At 58.7% G+C, this 23,596-nt stretch overlaps 11 protein-coding genes across 11 annotated transcripts; 7 read left to right on the top strand and 4 right to left on the bottom strand.

Annotated features, from left to right (window-relative positions):
- Positions 1-1,209: 1,209 nt before the first annotated feature.
- SCHCODRAFT_02537128 (uncharacterized protein) lies at positions 1,210-1,669 on the top strand (the record flags this gene model as incomplete). Its single annotated transcript, XM_050343585.1, has 1 exon — positions 1,210-1,669. A coding segment is annotated over exon 1 (189 nt), but the record flags the coding sequence as incomplete, so codon positions are not given.
- Positions 1,670-1,775: 106 nt separating this feature from the next.
- On the bottom strand, positions 1,776-4,621 carry SCHCODRAFT_02537125 (uncharacterized protein). Its single transcript, XM_003032908.2, has 4 exons — positions 4,445-4,621; positions 3,724-4,386; positions 3,388-3,672; positions 1,776-3,333 (listed from the first exon to the last, which is right to left on the bottom strand). The coding sequence occupies exons 2-4, from the start codon at positions 4,309-4,311 to the stop codon at positions 1,822-1,824; spliced, it is 2,385 nt and encodes a 794-aa protein (XP_003032954.2). The 5' UTR covers positions 4,312-4,386; positions 4,445-4,621; the 3' UTR covers positions 1,776-1,821.
- A 465-nt stretch (positions 4,622-5,086) lies between these two features.
- Positions 5,087-7,042, top strand: SCHCODRAFT_02699563 (uncharacterized protein; the record flags this gene model as incomplete). The annotated part of the gene is made up of 10 exons (XM_050346933.1): positions 5,087-5,278; positions 5,333-5,423; positions 5,478-5,516; positions 5,563-5,816; positions 5,865-6,164; positions 6,214-6,381; positions 6,430-6,591; positions 6,639-6,715; positions 6,764-6,856; positions 6,907-7,042. 10 exons carry the CDS (start codon positions 5,087-5,089, stop codon positions 7,040-7,042), a joined length of 1,512 nt encoding a protein of 503 aa, XP_050201333.1.
- A 316-nt stretch (positions 7,043-7,358) lies between these two features.
- Positions 7,359-7,660, bottom strand: SCHCODRAFT_02238535 (uncharacterized protein). The gene has a single exon (XM_050342146.1). It carries the CDS (start codon positions 7,560-7,562, stop codon positions 7,392-7,394), a length of 171 nt encoding a protein of 56 aa, XP_050201332.1. The 5' UTR covers positions 7,563-7,660; the 3' UTR covers positions 7,359-7,391.
- SCHCODRAFT_02620185 (carbohydrate esterase family 4 protein) lies at positions 7,607-9,220 on the bottom strand. The gene is made up of 6 exons (XM_003032907.2): positions 8,725-9,220; positions 8,406-8,628; positions 8,165-8,333; positions 8,069-8,117; positions 7,990-8,016; positions 7,607-7,931 (listed from the first exon to the last, which is right to left on the bottom strand). The coding sequence occupies exons 1-6, from the start codon at positions 9,004-9,006 to the stop codon at positions 7,662-7,664; spliced, it is 1,020 nt and encodes a 339-aa protein (XP_003032953.2). The 5' UTR covers positions 9,007-9,220; the 3' UTR covers positions 7,607-7,661.
- A 2,392-nt stretch (positions 9,221-11,612) lies between these two features.
- SCHCODRAFT_02238367 (uncharacterized protein) lies at positions 11,613-12,331 on the top strand. The gene is made up of 4 exons (XM_050342145.1): positions 11,613-11,835; positions 11,888-11,902; positions 11,963-12,062; positions 12,114-12,331. The coding sequence occupies exons 1-3, from the start codon at positions 11,692-11,694 to the stop codon at positions 12,026-12,028; spliced, it is 225 nt and encodes a 74-aa protein (XP_050201331.1). The 5' UTR covers positions 11,613-11,691; the 3' UTR covers positions 12,029-12,062; positions 12,114-12,331.
- Positions 12,332-12,337: 6 nt separating this feature from the next.
- On the bottom strand, positions 12,338-13,678 carry SCHCODRAFT_02666009 (TauD-domain-containing protein; the record flags this gene model as incomplete). The annotated part of the gene is made up of 6 exons (XM_003032906.1): positions 12,338-12,577; positions 12,628-13,030; positions 13,082-13,168; positions 13,221-13,379; positions 13,427-13,550; positions 13,600-13,678. The coding sequence occupies 6 exons, from the start codon at positions 13,676-13,678 to the stop codon at positions 12,338-12,340; spliced, it is 1,092 nt and encodes a 363-aa protein (XP_003032952.1).
- Positions 13,679-14,005: 327 nt separating this feature from the next.
- SCHCODRAFT_02620178 (MFS general substrate transporter) lies at positions 14,006-16,660 on the top strand. The gene is made up of 17 exons (XM_003033477.3): positions 14,006-14,284; positions 14,338-14,386; positions 14,438-14,494; positions 14,547-14,589; positions 14,645-14,716; positions 14,772-14,915; positions 14,965-15,072; positions 15,129-15,138; positions 15,189-15,264; positions 15,318-15,452; positions 15,502-15,655; positions 15,706-15,748; positions 15,802-15,899; positions 15,960-16,068; positions 16,117-16,239; positions 16,290-16,483; positions 16,542-16,660. The coding sequence occupies exons 1-17, from the start codon at positions 14,165-14,167 to the stop codon at positions 16,552-16,554; spliced, it is 1,548 nt and encodes a 515-aa protein (XP_003033523.1). The 5' UTR covers positions 14,006-14,164; the 3' UTR covers positions 16,555-16,660.
- Positions 16,661-17,105: 445 nt separating this feature from the next.
- Positions 17,106-19,972, top strand: SCHCODRAFT_02620175 (uncharacterized protein). The gene is made up of 10 exons (XM_050344983.1): positions 17,106-17,390; positions 17,437-17,565; positions 17,617-17,904; positions 17,959-18,456; positions 18,527-18,760; positions 18,819-18,838; positions 18,886-18,941; positions 19,001-19,313; positions 19,367-19,633; positions 19,688-19,972. The coding sequence occupies exons 1-10, from the start codon at positions 17,122-17,124 to the stop codon at positions 19,768-19,770; spliced, it is 2,157 nt and encodes a 718-aa protein (XP_050201330.1). The 5' UTR covers positions 17,106-17,121; the 3' UTR covers positions 19,771-19,972.
- SCHCODRAFT_02496953 (uncharacterized protein) lies at positions 19,789-20,544 on the top strand (the record flags this gene model as incomplete). Its single annotated transcript, XM_050343050.1, has 1 exon — positions 19,789-20,544. The coding sequence occupies one exon, from the start codon at positions 19,789-19,791 to the stop codon at positions 20,542-20,544; it is 756 nt and encodes a 251-aa protein (XP_050201329.1).
- Positions 20,545-20,870: 326 nt separating this feature from the next.
- On the top strand, positions 20,871-23,582 carry SCHCODRAFT_02620170 (MFS general substrate transporter). Its single transcript, XM_050344982.1, has 7 exons — positions 20,871-21,372; positions 21,426-21,547; positions 21,601-21,760; positions 21,811-22,147; positions 22,199-22,481; positions 22,535-23,035; positions 23,089-23,582. Exons 1-7 carry the CDS (start codon positions 21,339-21,341, stop codon positions 23,203-23,205), a joined length of 1,554 nt encoding a protein of 517 aa, XP_050201328.1. The 5' UTR covers positions 20,871-21,338; the 3' UTR covers positions 23,206-23,582.
- The last annotated feature ends 14 nt before the right edge of the window (positions 23,583-23,596 follow it).

Below are 23,596 nucleotides of genomic sequence, written 5' to 3'. Positions count from 1 at the left end.
GATACGCCACCCTACGCGAACGTCGTCGGCACGAAATGGGTCTTCAGGATCAAGAAGAACGCCGCCGGAGGGATTGAGAGGTACAAGGCGCGTCTGGTGGCGCAGGGATTCACGCAGGTTGAAGGTGTGGATTTCTTCGAGACTTACGCCCCAGTCGCTCGCCTCTCGTCCATCCGCACGTGCCTCGCGCTCGGTGCGCGACTCGACCTTGAGATCCACCAGGTCGACGTCAAGGGCGCATACCTCAACGGTGATCTCATCGAGGACGAAGAGATCTACCTTCGGCATCCCCCCGGCTATCCGCTATCCTCCGAGCCGCACCGCACGTCCTTGCGCCTCAAGCGCCCCATCTACGGCTTGCGGCAGTCAGGCCGCTACTGGTACATCAAGTTCGGGTCGACGTTGAAGGCGATTTTGGGCATGCAGCGGTGTGAAGTCGATCATTCTGTGTTTTATCGTCATCGAGGCAACGAGCTGATTATCATAGTTACTTCTGTAGATGACCTGACCATCCTCACCTCCACCTCGGAGCTGATGAACCTCGTCAAAACGAAGCTACGCGAGTGCTTCGAGATCACGGACATGGGCGAGATCCACTGGATCTTGGGCATCGCCGTCCATCGTGATCGCGCCGCGAGGATGATCTCGCTCTCGCAGACCGCCTACATCGACTCTGTCGTGCGGCACTATGGTCTCGAGTCCGCGAAGGACTCAGCAATTCCCATGGACACGCACAACCGCTTGTCGGCGTCGCAGTCCCCTCGGAACGCAGAAGAGGAGGCCGCGATGCGCGATATCCCGTACCGCGAGATCGTCGGGAAGTTGATGTATGCGTCCATCGGTACTCGTCCCGACATCGCGTACGCGGTGCACTCGCTGTCGCGGTTCGTCGCTCGGCCTGGAAAGGCCCATTGGCTCGCAGCCAAACGCGTTGTGTGCTACCTGAAGGGTACGCGCACCTGGCGACTGACCTACGGTCATGCCAGCGAGGAGTTTGTGGGTTTCGTCGACGCCGACGGCAGCATGAACGACGACCGCAAGGCCATCACGGGCTACGCGTTCATGATCGACGGTGGCGCAGTCAGCTGGAGCTCGCGCTCGCAGACGATTGTGTCGCTCTCGACTGCCGAGTCCGAGTACGTGGCGGCGACCGAGGCTTCGAAAGAAGGCCTCTGGCTTCGCTCGCTCATCGCGCAGATCTTCGAGCCGGTCTTCGTGATCATCGAGGGCGCGACGCCACTGCACTCGGACAACCAGGCGGCCATCGCGCTTACCCGAGACCACCAGTACCACGGGCGTACGAAGCATATGGACGTGCGCCTGCACTTCATTCGCTATGTGGTCGATGACGGCAAGATCATACTCGTGTATTGTCCTACCGAGGAGATGGTTGCTGACGCGTTGACAAAGGCGCTGCCAAGCGCGAAGGCTAAGCACTTCGCCGCTGGGCTTGGACTTGGTCCGGCTTGAGGGGGAGTGATGAGATGCAGGTCAGTACATACTTTACTTACCTATATACCCACGGACAATCCGGACGCAAGTCCGCTACCTATGCATTCCTTCCTTTTAGGGTACAATACACGGACCCACAAAACGGACCCATACGGTCCCACATACTTACATAAGCCTCCGTATATCTTCACTTTCCGATCGGCAGCTCTCCTCAGTCGCTCTATCACTACGTAGACCAAGCACTGAGGTGAGCTGCCCGAGCCGCTCCTTACTTACTGTTTACTTACTCTCTCTCAGCTTATCGTTGCCTCATAGGTGAATATAGTCGCTCTATCACTACGTAGACCGAGCACTGAGCTTATCGTTGCCTCATAGCTCGATATCCGTGCTCTCCCGAAGGTCTCTGATTCTCACAACATTGACACGTTTGAAGGGAAGATCATAGGCGAGAGCACGAGCAGCTGTGGTAGGATGGGGGGAGAGGGTATTTAGGTATTGCTTGAGACGGGCAGAGAAGCCGGGCGCATTGTGTGTAGCTTCGATCGAGGCGAGAGTCACTACCTTGTTCGGATGCTTCGCGATGCGGACAGCGACGTTCTTGGCCTTCGAAGGCAACGCGAGCTCGTTGGCACTAGGCGGTGACGGGACGGTGGCGTCGATGAAGGTCTCGAAGGCAGCGATTTTTTCCTGGCGTTCAAGCCACGCCGTCATTTGCGGGAATGCATCGCGCTTGTTCGAAGCCCGCCAGCCCTTCTTGGCGAAGTCGATATGTAGCCGCTCGAACATTTCGGTGTTGTAGTTGTCGGTGGACCCCAAGAGACGGATCGACTCGACGTAGTGGAGGAGGGAATGGAATTTCGGGATATTAAGGTGGCTGCGCACTTCAGCCGAGATGAAGTATTGTTTATTAGTCTCCCAAGCGTCGAGCGCAGCCTGCATCTCGCGAAGGGACTGGTCGTCGTGGGAGGAGTATTGGGCATAATATATGAAGTCGAGGAGGCCGCGACAAGCCTTGATTCCGGAGGGCGCGATGATGCCGACAAGACAGCCCAGCAGAATCTTGGCCATCTGCTTGCGCTCGCTTCCCGAGATCTGGGACAGAGCAGACAGGCCATTGCTGAAGTGCCGAACACCGAACGTAGGGGGGAGCGTACGGATGCGGCGGTCGAGCTCGTCGGGTGACATACATGCGTTGCACCAGGCTATAAGGTGCTTGAGTACACCCTGATAGAGCTGATGCAACACGTCGGGAGTGATCGCGGCATGTATGTCAGTGAAGGGAAGAGATTTCCAGAAAGGTACAAATACGCCGCCAGCGACGTCACGAGTCATACAATAGTTGTAGTACTGGGGGACGGTCTGGGAGCTCTGCATCGCGTCATCCAGAATGCCCTCCGTCCACGCCTTCGTGCGCGGCGGGTGTGTCTGTGGATCCTGCAGCTTGTCGGCAGGACACTGGCACTTCGGACATGTGCCGTACTTTGAGCAAGCAACCAGGCACTGCTCGGGGAAGTCGGCGACGTAGGCAGCTAGTACGGGATGCACCCGGCGTACTGCGCCATCGCCACCAACCATCTCGACACCATGGCGGCCGGCAGGAGCGAGGGAGGCGAGGATCATGCGCATCGACTCGTGGAAGATGCGCTGCCCCCGAGCCCGGGTTTCGGTCTCCGTGAGGTCATGAGCGAGGAGCTTGTCGGTTGATAGGTAACCGATGAGGACACAGGCATGTTTCGATGGCTTACGGCGGATAGACTTGGGTAGGTTGCCGAGTGTGAGGTATACCGGGTATGCAGATTTCCCTCCCGAGAAGTTGGTAAGCTGCGTCTTGTCTGTTGCGATGATGACGGGCGCGAGCGTCGCACCAGAAGGTAGCTGGTCCTGGAGGCATGATTCAGTATCAAAGGCAGATGTTATCATATGGCCGATACACACCTGCACGTTGTGCCACCAGTCGCCAGTCCACATTTCCGAGTAAATGCGGTTATGTCGGTTTGCGTTGCTGAAGACCTTCGTTGGCGCGTAGACCAGGTGTTCAGCAAGGGAGGGATCGCGTATGGCCTCGATAGGGTCGCGCATGCGCACAATATGAGTCTCGTTGGGGCGATCCTTGAAGCGCAGAGCACGAGTCTGCCACTTTCCAGCACGCGAAGGAACGGAGTCGACCTTGGCAAACAGGGAGTAGGCGTTGGAGTACGATAGGTCGAGTTTTTCGCGAACCTAATGCAAGCATGAGCGGTGGAAAACACGTCCAGAAGAGAGAAGACGCACCCCGGGAATAGACAACAACCGATCCATGGACTTGTGTCCGATGTTCTCGGTGACCAGCCAATGTGCAATCTGCCAGTCGAGAGCTGATGCGAATGGGTGAAAGCGCTGGTCGGAGGCTGCTTCGTCCTTGTCGACATCGAAGTGCTGCTTCCATACATCGTGTAGAGCCGTATCCATTCGAATCGTCTTGCCGGCACCGAGATATTCGTCGTACACGCGCTGATCATCGAAATCGTCGAGTACACGCACTTCCTGAGCCCTGGCTGCGCGACTCGCTTGGGTTGAAGGTCCGGGTCCGGCGGTCCCGATCGCGGGTATGTCGTCCGGCGGCTCACGCACATCTCCAGAGTCAGGAGCAACGAAGTGGTAGAGCTGATCCCTGCCGAGCTGTATTTGCCCGACATGTTCAGCCAACGCCGCGGTCTCGATGTCCTCGACCTCGGCCTGTGTAGCTTCTGCGAGCTTGCCCGCACGATACCAAGAGCACTTTTTGGACTGCCGCAGATGCGAGTTACGAGCTCCAACGGTCTTGAAGTGCTTAAAGCAGGCGGGGCAGACGAGGGGGCTGATATCCGATTCGGAGAACATGCTGACGTGGTGGCTGGAGGTGGTGGGTGGGATGAAGGGCGTGCGTCGGTGGGCGGCTGAGCAAATGGCACTGCACTGTTGGGGGATGGTCAGTTGTGTCGTACGAGAAGAATACAAGGTCTAGTACACATACCAGAACCTGTTCCCGGCCTGCCTACACGCTATCGTTCGAGCGAGAAACCTTCGCTCATTTCAGATATTGAACGCTTTTGAGCCTTGACCTGCTTTGTGCACGATTTGGATCGAAGGGAGGGGGAATTCAATTCATTACATGCTTGGATCCTACGAAAGAGGCGGGGTACAGAAAACAGAATTAGGATGCAAGCAGCGAGACGACGAAGAGAGTCCAGAAGTAACAATAACCTTGTGATCTGATGTGTTCACGGATGGCGTGATGTCGAAGTTTACTTCCTTGCCTTTCGCGTCCATGGTCGGCGCGCTGCCTGCTCGTTCAAGTCGGAGCGAAACTGCCTACCACCTGACGATGGCCACGCCCCCTCTCGATCCTGACCGCCCGGTCGTGGCCACGAGCTCTCTCGCCCTTCAGGATGCTCGTACGACCTTGAGTCGACCTGGGCATGCCTAAGACATATCAAGGTTCGTCTCGAAGACCTCCCAGCCCCCATCCTTGCGTCCCTCTCACTATGGGGTCATCTCATCTTTATATGTCCAGTTCCTAATCCAGAAATTCACTGTATATAAGCTGCTCATGAATCTGCACGGTGCGACACTCACGCTCCATTCCTCTCATTGAGTTTTCACAATCTCTTTCAATATGTCCACAGGATCTCGTGCTCGCAAGCCTAGCGCCCGACTCGTCGAGTCACGCGAACATACGGAGGCCATCGCCATCGCTGCGGGGAAGAAGCGCAAGGCTCCCGCGCCACCTCTCCCTTCCCGCCGCACATCGTTGAACGCTGCCGAGAAGGATGCGGCGATACAGATGCAGAAGATCACACCTGAGCAGGTGAACTTACATTCAACTCACATTCAAGCTACGTTGATCATGATTACATGTCAGGCCCGCCAAGTCCTTGCGCACAACGCGGAAATGCAGAAGGCCGCTGCCGCGCAAGCGTCTGCTAAGCGCCAGCAGCGCAAGACTAATACTGGTTTGTCCATTTCCCAAATCAGTACGCCATTGTTAGCTAATCGACTATGGACAGCTGCGAAGAAGACGGGCGAGACGTCGCCGACTTCTGTTGGTACGGTCTGGACATGGAGTTCCTACGTGATCTAACCTTCTATCAGCAGCACGCGCAGATGCTCTTTTGGCTCAGGAGCTCGCCTCTGTTGAGGAAGTAGAGGACGAAGACGTTGCCGCCGAGCGCCCCCCTCTGAAGAAGTCGAAGCGTGCAAGCCAGCTTCCACCAGACGTCTCGGACGACGAGGAGCTCGCGAAAGGACATGGCGATGCCGAAGAAGATGACGAAGTGTCTGTGCTGGGTGCCGCGGACGACCTCTCCGCGGGCATTGCCGTTATAGAGGATGACGATGGCAATGGCGTAGGTACCGTGTTTCATATGCTGAACACACTTCTTACATATCTTCAGATCGAGATCATCGACCTCACGCCTGCGACTCCACCGAAGAACACCGTCCGAGAGAAGCGCGGCAAGATTGGCCAGACACTGTTCACCCCGCGCACACGTCATCTACTCAACAATGCAAAACTCTTTGCTCGTGCTCGCACCGCTACAGAGGAGGGATACGCCACTGATCCATCCTCCGCCATCATCAAGGACCTCTATCGCACAGCCGAACGAGCAACCGGCACTGAGGGCGAGATGCGTCGTGGTGCGCTCCAGCGTCTTCAGCAAGATATCCCGCTCTTTGAGGCTGGTATAACTTACGTGAGTTACGCTACTAGTCTGACAGTGTCTCGTGTACTGAGGCTAGCAGGTTGGGTATTCTGTGACCGGGGTGCGGAGCGAGATGAACAGCAAGGCCAAGGATCTCCTTGACCCCGTCTATGGTGTTCCGGGTGCGCTCTCCCGCGAGGGAATTGTCGAGCGCGTGGCTTGGCTCTCTGAAGGCATGAACTATCTCTACGGTGGTCTTGATCTCAAGGTACGTCTTGCTACTCACCTTGGCTTCCCTCGCTAACAATTCATATAGGCGAAGAAGGTCGATCGCAATCAGCCTTTCATGGGCCCTATCATCAAGCCCCTCATTAGTCAAGTTTTCTTTGGAAAAGGGAAGGCGAACAGCGAGGCACGTCGTGCCATGGTTCATGAGAAGGTGATTCCCGGCAACTTGCTCGCCCTTGTCGGGTCTGCTGTGAGTCACTGTAGCGCTTGGTTGCGCCCTTCTTACCTTATTTGTAGGTCGAGAATGCCCTCAAGGCGTGGAGCACAGGCAAGAACTCGGAAACGGCCATCAGCGAGGATTCGGGGCGCGAGAGGTTCGTCCGCCTGCAACCCACACATACTCGTTGCTGACGTCGCTGCAGCTATATGCGCCACATGGCCGATTTCGTCAGTCTTCAAGAGAAAGCTCCCCGCTTCACGATGCAGGTGCAGTATAAGCTGCTTCGCGCCATTCTGTACGCTCTCTCGTGCATGTTGTAGAACTTGAGCTGATCGTCGAGGCCAGGAGTGACACCAACAAAACTCATCTGCTGGACGGCGCGCTCATCTGCACTCCTGGGGCTCTCGAAGGTGTTGATTTTGCTGTTCTCGAAGCTAGTGCGAAGGATGTTTCTGACCTCGAGAACGAGGACCTTGATTGAGACTACATTCATTTGAACATCGAAATTTTACTACTGCCTGTCCGTCATTATCGTGCTCTCTGTCTCCTAGGATACTCTATAGTCGTACTAAATGGGAATTTGATGTGCTTGCTGGCTTAACTCGAGCGACTTTGAGGCTGTCCTCACAAAGGCGACAAATAAAACCCGCCTTCGTACTCTCGTGGAAACCTGACTTCGTGCCCTGTACACGTCGCAGCCGCTGCTTGAGGCGCCTCCGGGTCGCCTCGGGCCGACTAGATCAGCGACAACTGTGTCACCCTTGACTTGACGCCTTGACCGTTCCCGGGCCATGTCAGGTACTACCGCGCGGCCTCAACTGGATCCAAGCTCAACCCCCCTTTCCCTGATGGACCGCGAGACTCACACAACGAGCCTGAGAGTGTGAAATTCGCCAGCTGTGACTACCGGTACCCTCAAACAACGAGCTCGTCCCATAGCAGAATAAAGCCCAGTCGATGCTCGAGAACTCGCTGGTAGGGCAACGGCCATTTCGACGCATCCGTATTGGGTCTTTTCCTTCGTAGGATGTCCTCTCTCGACGTGTTGCTCTCGCGCGAACGCTCTTCCTTCCCTTTCGACAACTACAAAGCAATTTGATTTACGACTGAGCCCTGTATGGAAACTTCTCCATCCAGTGCTTCGCGATCTCCTCTCGTGTGGCAAACCAAACGCCCCCCTTGCTCTTTGCATATTCGATGAACTTGCGCAGGCCCGCCAGCCGCGCAGGGCGTCCAACGATACGGCAGTGTAACCCCACGGATAGCATCTTCGGATGCCCCTGCACGCCTTCCGCATACAGCTCGTCGAAGGCGGCGATGAGGTACGACGAAAAGTCGTCGGGCGAGATGAACGCCTGGTAACCAGCGTTCTGTCGTCGAGGTGAGCCCTGCGAACCAAGAATGATTTTCTGCGGATGCTGAACTCACCTTGTAGTCATTCGTGTCGAGGGTGTACTGCGTGAGGTAAGGTAAGCGCCGTCTTCGCACGAGCTCGTCGCGGACTTACTGGAACGATGAGCAGGCCTTCGTCCGCTGTGCCTCCAGGGTAGGGTATCCTACACCCATTAGCGGCAACCCTCGCATAGTATGGAGGTGATCATACCAGTGCGGCAGATCGTCACTGTAGTCGTCGCTGTACCACAGCAATGGGATTCCTTCTTCCTTGAACACTCGCGCGATCAGCGCCCTCGACCGCGCTCCGGCCTTCGTATTGACCATTCCGTAGTACCATCCCCGCGGCGGGCGCCCGGACGGAGCCGTCTCCTTAATTGCTGCGAAATCGTAACAGCATCAGCATTTGGGACCTCAACACCCCTTGGAGCTCAAAAGGAAAAACTCCCCACCTCGAATCGCCTTCCGGGCATTTTCCACCTCCTCTTCCACGGACCACGCGCTGCGGTCTACCCAGCGCCAGCCGTGAGAGCTGATCTCATGCCCGCCGGCCTCGAGCGCGGCAGCCACAGCGGGGTTGAGCTCCAGCGCGCGGCCGACGGCGAAGGAAGTGCAGCGGACGCCCGTCTCCTTGAAGAGGCGGAGGATGCGCCACACGCCTGCGCGGGAGCCGTACTGTAGCCAGCACAAGGTCAGTCAACACTGCGCATCCGGACGGACCAAGGGCCATCTCTTTGGCGGCTGGACGCACGCCCACGCCCACACACTCACCTCATACAGCGACTCGATGTTCACGTCCCTTTCGCCGCGCATGGGGGACTGCCCCGGGCCCAGCTCGCTCGCGATCGTCTCCGTGATGTCGTCTCCGTTCACTGGCGTCACCTCCGAGCCCTCCTCGTAGTTGAGGACGAGGTTGATGGCGATCTTCGCGCCGTTGGGCCACTGGGGGTCGGGCGTGTTCTCCCCGTACCCGACGAGGTCGCGCGCGCCGTATTCCGCAGCGAGATCGGCAGTGGACATGGTAGACACAGGGGCAGGGGGGATGGGCGGCATATCGGAATGTGAACCAGTAGGTGAGAGAAATCCAAGATGCGCAGGCGGGCGACGAGGAGCAAGGGTGAGAGCGCGAGTCGGGCGATGACGATAGCTCAACGTGAGATACAGAAGACAGAGGGGGAATAGAGGGGGACCATGGGGCTATCGTGAGTGCGCGTGCGATTACCGCGATGGGCAGATAGCCCCCGCGCGGCGTCGTCCACAAGACCTGCCTTCCTATCGTCAATGACATCCCACAGGCCGAGATATCGCGGGACGACCTACCTATCGGTCGGCTCGGGCCGTGCCTTTCCTATCATCCGCCGCCGTGGCCATAAAGCCTACTTTCCAAATTCATCACAAGGGCGGATCGGGGCGGCCCTTTCATGATTGTTATTGCTGGGCTTGTTGAATGCGGGGTATTGGGAGCCTGCGAATTCGGCTATACACAGATGGTTGATCCTGTCACCGCCGTGTGCAGACCGTCAGTGTGAGCCCGCACGGACCGAGCCGATGCGACGACGAGAACGCATATAGACGCGGCTTCGCTGTGGATGGGAATGGCCACATTCAGCCTACGATCCCTGGGAATGCCGCGTTATAGAAAACCGACCGCTCTCGGGCTACCGCATGCGGCAGGTGAAGCGCCGACTTCCTGTGCTCCTGCTAGATTAATTCCCGTTCGAGCACCGTCTTCGATTTCGCAGGTCATTGAGTATAGACGACGCACCGCCAGTGCTCATTGGCTCTGCGCAGACGCGTGTCAATGTTATGTCGATGTGGCGTAGCGAACAGGCGGCTGTGGGCTTTCCGAAGGGCTTCGAGCAGCGGTTGAATAGGTCATGTAAGCGGTGCTAGTAGGCAACTCCCGAGAAAAATCAGGAGAGCAGTTGAGTACGCAGTGATCTTCACAGGCATATGGCGTGGGTGTTGGAAGCGAACAGTGTAGCCGTGGCCAAGGGCTTTGTCCCTGGTGTGCACGACCTTGAATAGGATGTGGTCATGACGAGACAGCGTCAAACACCATCGCACATGCAGTCGGAAGTGGTCCGCAGCCAATGAGATGCCTCTACTGGATGACGCATACATTAATTCTGGCCGTACACAGTGATGTCGTCCGTTGCTTGCCTGCACCAATACCAATAGAGCTATTTTCAGGACTTCGGGGCGTCCAACGTGAGTACCACCACCACCGTGATCTTCATATCCTTCTGAGCACTCGAAAAAGCCAAAATAGAGGGTTCAACCTGCTGGAAATGCCAAAGGAATCGGTGTAAGCACGGAATTACTGCCAATTCGAACAAGCGCGGCAAGTCCCGACCCCGGTGCCGATAGATCACCTGACTGGTTGATTTCCAGGTCAACCTCTCCCGTCGCCTCCCAGTCGGACTACTAGTCTATACCGCATCTGACTGTGATTTTGTACGTCAAAGTTGAGTGCAATGTCATCTGAAGTAAGGGAAGATAACATCTGGAATTCGGCCACGCTGGAGTGGAAATTATTGCGAAGAAATCTCAGCGTGATGAGAAGGAAGGACGCGACTGGGAGTGGTCCTCTCGCGGTCGTACGATCTGGTGATGAACGAAAGTGTCTGGCGACGGAGAGACTCTGGTTAGACGATAGCCGAAGAAAAATACAGTGGCACGCATGAACACTGCCGTGAGTACGTTGATGACAAGGAATCCCAGAGAGCAGGAGTCCCGTCGGAATACCGCAGCGCGGGGATAATTTGTAGCGACGGGAAGGCGAGCGAAGAGAGAAACAGCAACGGTGACCGTTTCAGATGGTGCGCGAAGGGAAACGAGTGCGAACATACGGATGTCCACTGTACCAGTGGAGGGTACAAATGCTGTCAGCAGCGTATCGTGTCACAATTCATGGGACCTCCAAGCGACGCGATATTGTAGCGTACCTTCCCTCCTTACCTTACCTTACCTTACCTTACCTTACCTTATAAGCAGAAAGCAAGGTTGGCAACTGGCTTCGCCGGAGCCGATCCATGCCGTATTGGGCCCTGATTTCTGTGGCGACGTGGCACCTCTAGACCCGGGTGGCGCATACAATGTCTCCGGTTGTATAGGAATATCTCGACTCCCCTTCCTTTACGTTGATTTAGTCGACGCTGGAGTACTTTGGACCGCAGCCTAGGTCCGAGTGCGAATTCCTTGTGTGGCTTCGCGAAACCCACGGGTTTCGCCCGGTGTAGGCTTTGTCTTGCCATATTCTCTCATGATACAAGGACGTCTATACGTGGCTATCCCAATCTGCCGCCGGGACGGGCGTCTTGCACGGAATGTCCAGCGGCGAGGCCTTCGCAGCCGGCGGCAATTTCACGGTTGATGCTCCCATCACGCACGTGCCGCCCGGCCCCGTGGGGCACCACGAGCCTGGGAAACGCCCTCGACAGCCGCTTCCATTGTACTTCTCTCTTCGCCCGCCCTGATTCGCCTCCCCGCCACCCGCGCCCACCTGCTCCTCCCCTCCCCCCAGAAATGGCCGCTCGCGCGAAAGAGTCTATGCGACCGAGATCGCGCGCGCGCTGAATTAGGAGGCTGCGTCCGAGGAGACGCTTTGCATCCGCACCCGCGCTGACATGCCCCTGGCGGCGCGCGCTGTGCTATAAGTTCCGCCGTCCAGACCGGGGGCGGGGGCAAACTGGAGACCTACAAGAGCAGGCGCGCCGCGGACCGAAAATTGCTACGATGAAGGCGTCCCTCCCGCTCGCGTTCGCGCTCGTCCTCTGCGCCAGCGCCGTGCCAATATCCAGCCCGGGAGGCGGGCTCTGCGCGCAGCCGATCGTCAGTGTGCGCGGGACGTTGGTGGAGACTATACATGACAAGGCGACGGTGAGCACCACCACTTAGGAGCGCGTACACCTCGCTGACGCGTCGCCCGCAGAATATGATCAAAATCGTAAGCGCTTACGCGTAGTCATCCCACCCACCCATCTCACTGCTGCGCGTGCGCCGCTAGGTCCAGGCCGCCTCGATGAAGGAAGGCTCACCGTTATGGATACTGATGGACTCGATCTACTACTGAAATCGCTCTCCTCATCAATATATTCTTGTTTTCGGTGCGTCAATTTGGCTTCGCTTCGTTTACGCACTTCTGACGCTCCGCCTAGGGTTTTCCGGTTGTACGTTATGAGGGTAATGGGCCTGGACAGCAGGAGCGGTACTTTACCTTGCACATTCGCGGCGCGCAGAATTATTGACGAGACGAACGATTATGGGAAGCCACATTGTTCATTATATCCATGATTCGACAGGAAATCCACAGAAGTCGTCAATAGGTCGTTCAATAGTCGTACAAAGTTGTAATCCAGAGATCCCAAGTAACTTATTTGGTTCACATGCCCTGCCATTCCTTGACGCAGCGCTCGTCGTCCTCGTCCACCTTGGAGGGTATGGGCTTGTTCGCGATAGGAGTGAGACGGAAGGCGTGCCTGCGCTCGCCGACGGGGTAGTCGAGGGTCTGCGAGTGGGTCGTAATGCGCTGATCCCAGACGAGGACCGTTCCAGGCTCGTAGCGGACACGGCACTGGAAATCCTGCCCCCGCACAATATGGTCGAAAAGGAACTTCAATAACTGTGATGGGAATCAGCGCCGGGTCTCCGTTCCTCTGCCCGCGCACGCACATATTCCGATTCCTCCTGCTGGAAACCAACGATGCGCTTGGTATACACGGGGTTGACGTAGAGCGCCTTCTGCTTGGTGACCGGGTGCTGGATGACGACCGGGTGGGTGTTCTGAAGCACGGGGCGGCGCTGGACGGCGTTCTGCCCGTTGTTGTTGACCTCAGTCATCGCGCCTTCCCAGTTCGAGTGCACAGCCCACAGGCCTTCCAGGCGCTTTCGGAACAACGGCGACAGGCGCTCGAACGCGCGCACGGACGACGAGATGATGGTGTCGCCGCCGGCTCCGCTCGGCGACTCGAGCATGCAGATGAAAGATGTGCCGGGCGTCTGCGGCTCGGGGGACTGGTCGCTGTGGAACTGGATCGGCGACTTCCCGGCCCACGACTTGCGTACGCGGAGGTCGCTGCGGGGGAGGTGAGCGCCGCGATGCTCACGATGGACGGCAAAAGCTTACTCTTTGTGGTCGTAAATGATCATGTGTTCGACTGGACCGTTGACGGGGTGCGGCGCCCAGCCGTGGATGTGCAGGGGGCCGAAGTGGCTGTCGAGTAGACTGAGCGAGGGCGCGAGAGCGGCGGCCGGGAAGTACGCACCTGACGATCTTCTTCTGCGCCTCGAAGCCAATGTCTGCAAAGTCCTGGTCGCGGAAAACAAGGCAGCCGCGCTCGGCGGCCATCAGCGCGAGCTCGTCGAGTCCCTCTGACGACAGCTTGGAGATCTGCACGCCGTGGAGCTCAGTCCCGACCCACGGACTGGGAGCGGTGAGCAGTAGACGAGTAGAAGGGCTGATGGCACTCACGACATGTCGAAAATCTTCGTGGCATCCTTGAGCAAGTTGGGCTTTTCCGGATCGGCGCGGTGCCCAGGGTCAACGTGCTCGAAGGGCCCCTTGTCCTCGACCTTCTCGAGGGGATCGTAGAAAGCTGGTAGGAAGTAAGCAGAAAATCCCAGGAAGTAGGAGAGTCGGCGGACGCATGTAGTCAGGGTATAGAGGCGACCCATCGTCGTTGACTGGGCGCACGACCTTGTTGGGCACGGCAAGGGAGGACATGATGAGCGACGAGGGGGAGGAGAAGCGTGCTGAGCAGAATTTCGTGCGGCGGGCTATATAAGTGGCATCTCATCTTGCGGATAATCTGGGCATGAAGCCGCCGCGGCCTTGGATATTCGCAAGCCTCGTCCATCTCGGGAACTGCCTATCGGGAGAGCCCCATCCCGCAACGTGCACAATGGGCTCCGGATGGGGAGCGGGGGTCGGTCCGGTCCGGTCGGTTGGCGCGCGTCGGCTCGGCCCGCACGCTCCCGTTCCCAAAAAGGCAAGCGGCGGGCTGGCATGCCGCATCCCCGCCAGGTATGATGGCGCCGGACTTGGGTTTTCTGCGGTCTGATTGCTGCAGTGAAGGCCAAAGCGCGGCGCGGCGACGGCGGCAGGGGCGCCACCCTGCCTGTGGGAAGCTAAGGGTCGTGTATAAGACGTCGCTCTCAGGCAACAGGGGAGCGCTAGTTGCGTTCCTCCCCTTGCGCCACCGCCCCAGACATGAGTGCCCACGACTCTAGCGAGAAGGTGGACGAGAAGGACGCGGGCGCGCTCGCCTCTGCGCACTCGGCGACGCTCTCGGACCATGAGGCAGAGTACGAAGAATACCTGGCGCTTAAGGTGCGTGCGCAATTATTCTGCTTCGCAGTGCGCAGTTGACACTCGATCGCAAGGCCCATTATGATACGGACCCGGCAGCCCACCGGCGATTGCTCAGAAAGCGTTAGTCGACGTGTAGTCTAAATGACGGTCCACACTTACGACGTTGCGAAGTGGACATCCGCATCTTGCCGTTCCTTTCTCTCCTCTATCTGCTCTGCTCGCTTGACAGTGAGTGGCATAATCCAGTCTTCTGACCTCCCCATTCGACACCGCACCGCAGAGGCAAATGCTGGCAATGCAAAGCTGTTCGGCTTTCTCGAGGAGTGCGTGCAGTCGTATCGTGTCGCCCGTCGCCCGCGCTAACCGTGCGCTGCGCAGAGTCCCCATGACAGGCACTCAGTTCAATCTGGGCCTCACGGTGTTCTTCTTCACGTACGGTGCGTGCGAACTGTACGTCGAATATGCGCACTTTTCGCCTTGGCTGCTGCTGATGCTGCAACCGCAGACCGTCGAACATCATGCTCCGCCGCCTCGGTCCGCGCGTGTGGTTCCCGATCATCATCTGCCTCTGGGGCACCGTCTCTACGCTCACAAGCGTGATCAACAACTATGGCTCGTTCATCGCCATCCGCCTCGCGCTGGGCTGCTCGTGCGTCGCGGCCTCCGCGTCTCCGCTGCTGAGACTCACTCACATGCAGCGAGGCGGGCATGTACCCCGGCGCGTACTTCATCTTGTCGACTTGGTATCTTCCCCACGAGCTGCAAACTCGCATGGCCATCTTCTACGGCGCCAATACCGCCGCAGGGTATGTCAATCATATGTGCTTAGTCTTCTAGGGCTAACCTTACTTGTCGCCCTCAGGGCCTTTGGCGTGCGTCGGCTGCCTTATTTTTCTGCCCTGCAAAGCTAAGTGGATCACAGGGCGTGATTGCATACGGCATCGGTAACCTTGACGGCCACCACGGTTGGCGTGCGTGGCGATGGCTCTTCCTCATAGGTCAGTGCCATTTCCCCCTGAGCTAGATAAACAGCGAGCTCATATCTTTGCAGAGGGCGTCATTACCGTGGCGGCCGGTATAGTAGGACTTTATGTGTTGCCGGACTTCCCATATGCGTTTAAGCAGAAGTGGCTGAAGCCTGAAGAGGCGCGCTTCATTACACTAAGGTCCAAGTACCACGCAGGACGTGCGTCGATTGTCGCGTCAAGTATACTCGTTCTAATCCCTGCATGCAGCGAATCCTCCTGACCTGCGGTTCAAGTGGTCGGATGTGCGCGCCGCCCTCAAGGACTGGAAGACGTACACCATCATGTCGATGTTCTGGTGGGGAGGCTCTGTACCCACATACTCCCTGTCGTACACGCTCCCGACGATGGTCGCAAGCCTCGGGTGCGTCCGATGCGCGAACTTGGCGACGAGCAGATATTGACTGATTCCAGGTACTCGAACATCAAGGCGCAGGCGCTAACGACCCCGCCATACGTACGTGGCCATGACCGCCTCTCACGTCGAAGAGGCGCTGATCAGCAGTGCAGGTCTTCGCGACGATCGTTACGGTGTGCGTCGGCCTCTGGTCCGACCGCTACAAATCGCGCATGAAAGCGATCATGTTCAGCTACTGCCTTGGCCTGACGTGCGTAGTCTAGCGCGTGATGGCGAAGTGTTGAGACGGTGCTGACAAGGAGACGTTCAGCGGCATCATCATCCTTATGGTTACGGTGCATTACTCGCACCTCTACGGTGTCAGCTACTTCGCCATCTTCCTCGCCGCCGCTGGGTACTCTGCACAGGCGCCAGGAATCGTCAGTTGTCAATCCCGCTGTTTTTGTTAGGCGCTAATGGTCTACTAGGGCGCCTGGATCTCAAATAACGTCGTTTCTCCCACCAAGCGCGCTGCGTCTATCGGCTTCATGATGGCCTGGGGCTCAGTCGGTGGTGGCGGGATTGGGTCCAACATCTACATCGCCGAGCAGGTGCGCCACGACCCTCTCCTCGCGTTTGATCCATTAATTTACCTTGACAGGCTCCCACATATCCCCTCGGGTTCGGCTTCTCGATCGGCGCGACAGTCCTGGGCGCTATGATTCCCTGCATGATAAATTGGTACCTGCTACGTCGGGAAAATCGCCGTCGCGACGCCATGGACCCGGCTGTCATCAAGGAGACGTACACCGAGGAGCAGCTGTCAGAGATGGGCGAGGACTCACCGCTTTTCCGGTATGTCCGGCGCCGAATGAGTTGTGCCACCATCTTCGTACTGACATATCGTGGGCAGGTTCACTCTTTAGGTTGTTGATAGTCGTGTGTTCCGTTTGATTCGTATCTTGGTATTGTACTCCAGCTGTGCTTATCGTCTAGTGTTTTTGGCTATGATAGTGATTTGCATGAGATCCACGTACTGTTGCGGTGGAGAGGAAAAAAGTCAGTAGCAAGAAGACCACTGAAATGCGTGGACTCTCGAATAAATGCGCCCAGGTTTTGCTATGCATGCATGCGTCTAATGTGGGCCATAACTTGGGACCAGCACTGCTGCGATAAAGCTTTGAGAGTGCAACGTCTGTCAGAAGTGGATTGGTGTAGATTTTGGCCAAAAAGTACTCCACTGTCGTGTATCGAGGATAAGAGATGTTGAGGCAGTTTTATCCATTGTCGACGCTGTCTCAGAGGGAGGGATGGTCGCCGAAGGTCAGACCTCGCGGAAGCATTTTGTTGTGGGTCCAGTCGCGTGCTGATCGCTGTCGCGTGGTTATCAGTGTTAGCGCCGAGATTAGATTCCGCAATAACCAATAGCTTACTCCTTCTGCTCTTGCTATTGAACGGCGCTGATTGGAAAGCGGCTCTTGCTTCTCACCGTCATGGAGCCGGACGGGCATGCGTCGTTCAGCGAATCCTCTTCGCAAGCGCAGGAGGGACAGAAAATACGCAGGACAAGCCGCGCTTGTCTCCAGTGCCGCTCCCGCAAGCAGCGCTGCCATGTCGACCCTGATAATGCCGTCGCGCCGTGTCAGCGATGCAAGGCTGCGGGCAAGGCGTGTTCTTTCGAGACAGAAGCACCGCGTGGGCGATTCCATCCATATGAGGGGGCGGAGTCCTCGTTCCGCGCCGTAGAGCAGCTTCGCAACGAGTGAGTGGCTGATACTGCTGGGGGAACGACACTCATGCATTCACAGGCTTGCCAGTCACCGCAAACGCATCGAAGAGCTCGAGGCGAAGGTCGGTATCCCGAGCCATGCGTCCCCCAGCACGCACACAGTCAACGGCGACTACCACGCTGGGAACAGCAGCTCGGCGTCGATCTCGTGCGTAGGAAGCCTATGCCCGCCTGGCGCTGCTCACACGGCTGAATGCAGATCTAGTTCCCCCGTCACGCAGCCGCACGAAATGCCTCGTGCGCCAAAGCGCAAGTTTACGATGGACGGGGTGTCGCTGGGCGCACCCATAGCGACATTGCGGAAGTTGGCGAACGAGGACGAGGATGACTACCCAGACACCCCAGCAATACCACGCATGCCTCCCCCCACTGACGGCTCCCCATACTCGATGCGAGCCCCATCTCACGCTCGCCCGAGCGCCTTCGGTATGGATCCAGTTAGCCAAGACATCATCACCGTCGATGAGGCGCAGAGCATGTTCGATATGTGCGCCACGACCTTTCTGACTGATTCTGACTGTACTGATTTTTCACGTCGCAGCCATTTCGAGAATTGCCACCCCCTCGCACCCCTACTCAGCGCCCGTACCCAGCGCGATGCCACTGAAATACGCCACTACAGCCCCCTCCTCTTCACCACCATCTGCTCCATCGGGGCACGCTACTGGCACTGCCAGCCGTCCTCCTCGCAAAGCTGGCTGCACCCGCGATACCCGCAGATCATCGACCAGCTCGACCAGTGCATCATGTCTCTCTTTCTGCGGCCAACGTCTGCGGACATGTGCTTGGAGACGGTGCAGGCGCTGCTGCTCTATGCGCAGTGGATGCCGCTCGAGGTGCCTGCGACGGGCTCTACCTCGCTCCCGCGAAGTCGCTTCAACGACGTCTCCGCATGGTCGATGATCGGCCACGCGATCCGGCAGGCGCTCTTCATTGGGCTCGAGCGCTGCGTGTACGCGTTTAACGGTACGCAGGAGATCACGGAGGAGGACATGCGCCGGATGCGTGTCTGGGTGAACTTGCTGTCAACTGACCATCAGTGCGTTGCCTGTTCAATTCTTTCAGTCTACAGCCCTGCTGTGTCCCGGTCGGCTGACGCGCTGCGGCAGCTTGGTGATGACGGCACGCCTGCCCATGACGCTTGACCCGTTCCCGGCGACGAGTGTCGCGCGCACGTTTGGGGGAAATCCGCTGGCAGAGCCGACCGACCTGAGATACGCCGGGCTCTGCGAACTCGTCGCGATCGTGAACCGTGCCGCAAGGCATAGCGGCGACGCCGCGCTGTGCGCCCTTGATCCGGTCTCGCTGCAGAAAGCGAACAATGACCTGGACGAGTGGGATTCGTGAGTACCCTCTCCCCCGCTTCCCCGCCTTCGCGAGGGTAATTAACGTTCAATCCAGGGTTTGGACAGTCGTCTTCTGTACGCGCCTCCCTCTTCGCTCAATTGCCTCCCTGACCGCGCCCCAGCCAGCACGCCGGGCTACCAACAGTTTAACACGCAGATGCCCTTTACGGCCTTGCGCGTGCGTGCGCCACCCCCTTGCTACCGGCCCGATCATCCGAACTAACAGTTGGTCGTCAGTGGTATCGCCTCGGGCTGAATGTGGTCTCGCTGGGACCAGGCTTCTTCAGCCGGCGGATGTCTGACAAGCGCGAGCCGATGTCGACCGCGCTACGGACGAGCGTCGACGCGGCGGCCTCGATGCTGCACTGTTTGTCGGCGGAGGCGGCGCACGCGCCCCTCGGACAGACGCTGCGGACGCTTCCTCGGACACCCCTGACGGTCAACCCGAAGGCGCTGGCGTCCTTCCGCTTCAGCATCGATGCCTACTGGGTCACGCACGCCTTTGCGACCGTCTTCCTCGCGCTCGCGTTCGAACGAGGCGCGATTGACCGTGGGTGTTTCCGATAATTCTATCCGTCCTTTCCTTGCTTATCCAGCCCCCAGAGGAGCTCAATATCGTAATGCCCCAGATGGCGCCGCCGGTGCACCATCCCCCACACGAGGCGTCCCTGCTGGCGAGGCTGGTCTGTCTGGCATCGGACATATTCGACCACACGGTCGCGCACCCGCCCGCGGCGCACTATCGCGAGATCGTCTTCAACACCAAGCAGCTCCTCTTTCAACCCAAGCCGAGCGCAAGCGCGAACCCGCAGACGAACGGGCACGGCGGCGGGGGGCTCGAGGACATTTTTGCCACAATCATGCACGATGGTGCGTCTGCGAATTTTCCAGCATAGTAGAGGGCGAGACTGATAGCGCTGGCAGGCTTGGACTGGTCGTCAGATCCGGCGGGCTGGCCCGGACAGTACGCGGGACCTGTCGCGCCGGGGATGGCGTACAGCGCATGATGCCTCCTGCTGCCCCAGATGGCCATGATCCTTGTCCCCCGATGGGCCCTTTTTTATGTTCTCCCGGTTTTCTGCTGTTATCGTGCTGGCATCTGTACCGTGTACTGTACTTGTATACCTGTAGAGCACTCTCTGTACTTGGTTGTTGTCGTCGTGCTTTGTACCGCCTGCGAGGCTGCTCGAATCGAGCGCGTTCTGTTTATTCGCCGCGTTTCTGGACCAGGGGAAGGCTATCGGTGTGTTGTCATGCATCAGGGCCGTTGGTGCGGAGGGGAGGTCAGCTGGGACGCGCAAATGGAAATTGGATCCCCAGCCCCGCACTTTAGAGCGCAATCTCCGGCGAGGGGTACATATATAAAATTCGCGGGGCGCCGGATTGTTGGCCTTTCTTCCCGTTTTCCCTCACTCTGCTTTGCCCTCGTCGCTGTCGCCGCGCGCCTCCGCTGCTTCCTGGTCTTTCTGCGCGCCTCACGGATCGAACAGCAATGTCTACCTGCGTCTCTAACCTCAAGAAATTGCCCCCGGGCTCCCGAGCACTCCCTGACGCGCCGTAGCCGTCCACGTCGACCATGGACGTACACCCTCCATCCCCCTCACGCGCCGCTGCCGCCCGCGCCCGCCGCCACCGTCGTCGCTGACGGCCACTCTCCCACGGCGCTACCCCATCCTTCCCCGGTTCGAACCACCGCGTACCCCGCGCCGCTCCTTCGCGAAGGGCGGGGTCGGCGGGCGCTCGTGGGAAGGATGATGCGCCCCCGTGCGCCCCGCACGTGACGGGTCCGGGATGCCCCGACCGGCGGCGGGGACTTGGCGGGGCCCCCCGTTCCTGTCGTTCCTGGGCTGGCCGCGGGCGCGCGAGAAGGAAGAGGCGCGCGCATGCGGTGGGCGCGGGCGACGGCGCGCGGGTGCGGTAGCCGCGCCACGCCCACGAGTGTCTCGGCACCCCGAACGTCATGTGCGCCGACGAGGATGCGACGAAGCGCGAGTCCAGCTGCTGGCGAAGACGCGAAGACTGGAGGCCCACACTGGTCGACGCTGGGGAAATGGCCCGAGCTTATCCCCCATCCCATCCCCCACCCTGCCCAGAGCTTCCCTTCTCGCTCGCCCAACACAACTCTCCCCGCGTCGGCGACTTGTCGGGCGATCCTGCGCGCGTTGTCGGCTTGCTGACATGGGGTCTCGCCAAGAATAGCCGCCCGCTTACTGGTTTCGGCAACCGTTCTCGCTCTCGACGCGGCTCAACAACTCTGGAATAAGCGTGCGATCGCCCGCTTGGCCCCTCTCATTCGCTCGGTGCGCACCCCGACGGGCCCCAAAGTCCCTCCGGCGATCTCCACAGCCCCCCTCACGCCTACCGCGTCAAATATTACCTCGTGCCGCATAAAAATCGCCCAAGCTGGGCCTCAGCTCGACTCTCCTCCGCTCACCGACCACCCGGCCAGATTCTCCCGAGCAGTCGTACTTAAGCCAGCGAAAGAGCTCCTCTCTCTTCACTCACTTCGAGTGCAAACCACCACACGAATAACTTAACGACAACCCTCCGGGCAGCAGCCTCAGAACTCCCGACCATGGGCCTCTTCACCAAGAAGCAGGACCAGTCCTGTAAGTCCCCTCTCCAGACCTCGCAGCCATGCCTTGTTCTGACCCTCGCGCAGTCGCCGACGTCGACCATCGTGAGCACTCGCACGACGCGAGCGCCAACTCCACGACGAAGATGACGGAGTCGGATGTCATTCTGGTCGAGTTCGAGCCCAACGACCCGGAAAACCCTATGAACGTACGTAGCCCTCTCTTCCCCCGCCTCCAAACCGTCACTGACGACGCGTCCAGTGGTCCGACAAGCGCAAATGGATGACGACTTGGCTCCTCTGCTTCATGTGTCTCTTCATCGGGCTCTCGACAGCCTCCTACTCTGCCGGTGTCGGCAAGATGGTCGCTGAGCTCGGCGTCAGCCGCGAGGCCGGTCAGGTTGGCATGTTCGTCTTCAACGGTACGTTCGGTCATCGGCGCAATTCTATCTTGATCTGACTCTTCCGATAGCCTCTTTCGCCGTCGTCCCCATGTTCCTTGGCCCCCTTTCCGAGTTCCTTGGTCGCAATCCCATCTACCTCGGCTGCTACATCATGTTCACGGTTTGGTTCATCCCCCTCGCGCTTGCGAAGAACATCGGCACGATCATCGTCTGCCGTCTGCTCTCCGGATGCTTCGGTGCTGCCGGTACGACCATCATCCCCGGTACGCTCGCCGATATCTGGACGACGGAGAGGCGCGGTCTGCCCATCGCCATGTTCTCGTTTGTCGCTGTCCTCGGCACGGTCGCGGCTCCTCTGTACTGCGGCTTCATCGACCAGAATATCGGTTGGCGCTGGATCGAGTGGTAAGTCCCGCGTGTCATCGTCGCCCTAAGCTAGGTACTGACGTCCTGCAGGATCCAACTGATCTCCAACGGTACCATGTGCCTTCTTGAGGTCCTGCTCCTCCGCGAGACCCGCGGCTCGTCCATTTTGGCCAAGCGTGCCGCCAAGCTCCGCAAGGAGACCGGTGACCCGCGCTACAAGGCCAAGGCCGAGCTTGAGGCGACCTCCCTCAAGGAGCTCTTGCACAAGTCCACCACCCGTGCCTTCATCCTCATGGTCCGCGAGCCCGTCGTGTTCTTCTTCTCGCTCTGGCTCGCCTTCGCATGGGCTATGGTCTTCCTGTTCTTCACGGTCGTACGTATCCCGCCCGTCGTCTGTCCTCGGATCCGGTCTCACAATATCCGCAGATCCCCCTCACCTTCCAGAACCACCACGGGTTCGCCGAGGGTGTCGCCGGCCTGCCGTACATCGCCTGCATCGTCGGCACCTTCCTCGGTCTCATCTCGTGCTTCCACCAGGCCAAGCTCTACGAGAACGCGCAGAAGAACAACAACGGCATCGCGGTTCCCGAGGCGCGCCTTTACTGGTCGTGCTTTGGTGGTGTCATGCTCCCCATCTCCCTCTTCTGGTTCTCGTGGACGCAGTTCGCCTCGGTGCACTGGATCGTGCCCTGCATCGCGCTCGCGCCGCTCGTCTGGTCGATCTACATGATCTTCGACGCCGTCCAGAACTACCTGGCCGACGGGTACGGCGAGTACGCCAGCTCCGCCATCTCGGCGCAGGGCTTCATCCGGAACATGCTCGCCGCGTCGTTCCCGCTCTACTCGCAGCAGATGTTCGTCAACCTCGGCTACCAGTGGGCGGGCACGCTCTGCGCGCTCATCGCCACGGTCATGGTCCCCCTTCCCGTGAGTACATGCGTACTTCCTTTCGCATGAGCCGCATCTGACTTCGTTCTCAGTTCATCCTCATCCGCTACGGCGAGCGCATCCGCGCCTGGTCCCCGTACGCTGCGGCGACGACGCAGGCCCCGGTCATCGCCCCCAAGCAGGACATCGAGGAGAAGGCGCAGGCGTAAGCAGGCGACCAAAATCTGGACCCGTCGACGCCCCGACCGCGCTCTCCCGATCCCGCCCGCCGACCCGCTCCAACGCACCCCATGTCGGGGCCGACTACCCTACGCCGACCCCTACATACCGAGCACGTACTCACTAATGACCACCACGCATCTCAATCTGCTCTCCTATATCATTGACATCTTTGCCTCCTGTTCTCCAGTCTGAGCCCGACCGACGCGCTGGGCGTGTTATACCACGCCCCGCATTCTAGTCGGGCCGTCTACGCAATGTATTAGTACTGACGACGCATGCCCCCCACTACCTGTTCATCTTACGCATAGAACTTACGGTCTAATTGACGAATACAATCGCTGACACTTGGCCATGTTGGCTGGAACCTTGCACGTGACT

Source organism: Schizophyllum commune (genome assembly GCF_000143185.2).
Source record: "Schizophyllum commune H4-8 unplaced genomic scaffold SCHCOscaffold_4, whole genome shotgun sequence".
In the NCBI taxonomy this organism is placed as follows: Eukaryota; Fungi; Basidiomycota; class Agaricomycetes; order Agaricales; family Schizophyllaceae; genus Schizophyllum; species Schizophyllum commune.
Note: the sequence above shows the minus strand (reverse complement) of the source record. Positions and strands in the feature narration are given on the sequence as shown.

Bases quoted from the DNA above. Each gene is read 5' to 3' on its own strand.
- SCHCODRAFT_02537125 (XM_003032908.2), bottom strand. From the start codon at position 4,311: ATGTTCTCCGAATCGGATATCAGCCCCCTCGTCTGCCCCGCCTGCTTT. The intron at 3,673-3,723 runs GTGCGTCTTCTC...TGCTTGCATTAG, and splicing joins GGTTGTTGTCTATTCCCGGG to GTTCGCGAAAAACTCGACCT. The intron at 3,334-3,387 runs GTGTGTATCGGC...TCATGCCTCCAG, and splicing joins ACTGGTGGCACAACGTGCAG to GACCAGCTACCTTCTGGTGC.
- SCHCODRAFT_02238535 (XM_050342146.1), bottom strand. From the start codon at position 7,562: ATGCGTCGAAATGGCCGTTGCCCTACCAGCGAGTTCTCGAGCATCGAC.
- SCHCODRAFT_02620185 (XM_003032907.2), bottom strand. From the start codon at position 9,006: ATGCCGCCCATCCCCCCTGCCCCTGTGTCTACCATGTCCACTGCCGAT. The intron at 8,017-8,068 runs GTAAGTCCGCGA...TACCTCACGCAG, and splicing joins AAGGCCTGCTCATCGTTCCA to TACACCCTCGACACGAATGA. The intron at 7,932-7,989 runs GTGAGTTCAGCA...CCTCGACGACAG, and splicing joins TCGACACGAATGACTACAAG to AACGCTGGTTACCAGGCGTT.
- SCHCODRAFT_02238367 (XM_050342145.1), top strand. From the start codon at position 11,692: ATGAAGGCGTCCCTCCCGCTCGCGTTCGCGCTCGTCCTCTGCGCCAGC.
- SCHCODRAFT_02620178 (XM_003033477.3), top strand. From the start codon at position 14,165: ATGAGTGCCCACGACTCTAGCGAGAAGGTGGACGAGAAGGACGCGGGC. The intron at 14,495-14,546 runs GTGAGTGGCATA...ACCGCACCGCAG, and splicing joins TCTGCTCTGCTCGCTTGACA to AGGCAAATGCTGGCAATGCA. The intron at 15,900-15,959 runs GTGCGTAGTCTA...GGAGACGTTCAG, and splicing joins AGCTACTGCCTTGGCCTGAC to CGGCATCATCATCCTTATGG.
- SCHCODRAFT_02620175 (XM_050344983.1), top strand. From the start codon at position 17,122: ATGGAGCCGGACGGGCATGCGTCGTTCAGCGAATCCTCTTCGCAAGCG. The intron at 17,905-17,958 runs GTGCGCCACGAC...TTCACGTCGCAG, and splicing joins GCGCAGAGCATGTTCGATAT to CCATTTCGAGAATTGCCACC. The intron at 19,634-19,687 runs GTGCGTCTGCGA...TAGCGCTGGCAG, and splicing joins TGCCACAATCATGCACGATG to GCTTGGACTGGTCGTCAGAT.
- SCHCODRAFT_02620170 (XM_050344982.1), top strand. From the start codon at position 21,339: ATGGGCCTCTTCACCAAGAAGCAGGACCAGTCCT. The intron at 21,373-21,425 runs GTAAGTCCCCTC...ACCCTCGCGCAG, and splicing joins CAAGAAGCAGGACCAGTCCT to TCGCCGACGTCGACCATCGT. The intron at 21,548-21,600 runs GTACGTAGCCCT...CGACGCGTCCAG, and splicing joins ACCCGGAAAACCCTATGAAC to TGGTCCGACAAGCGCAAATG.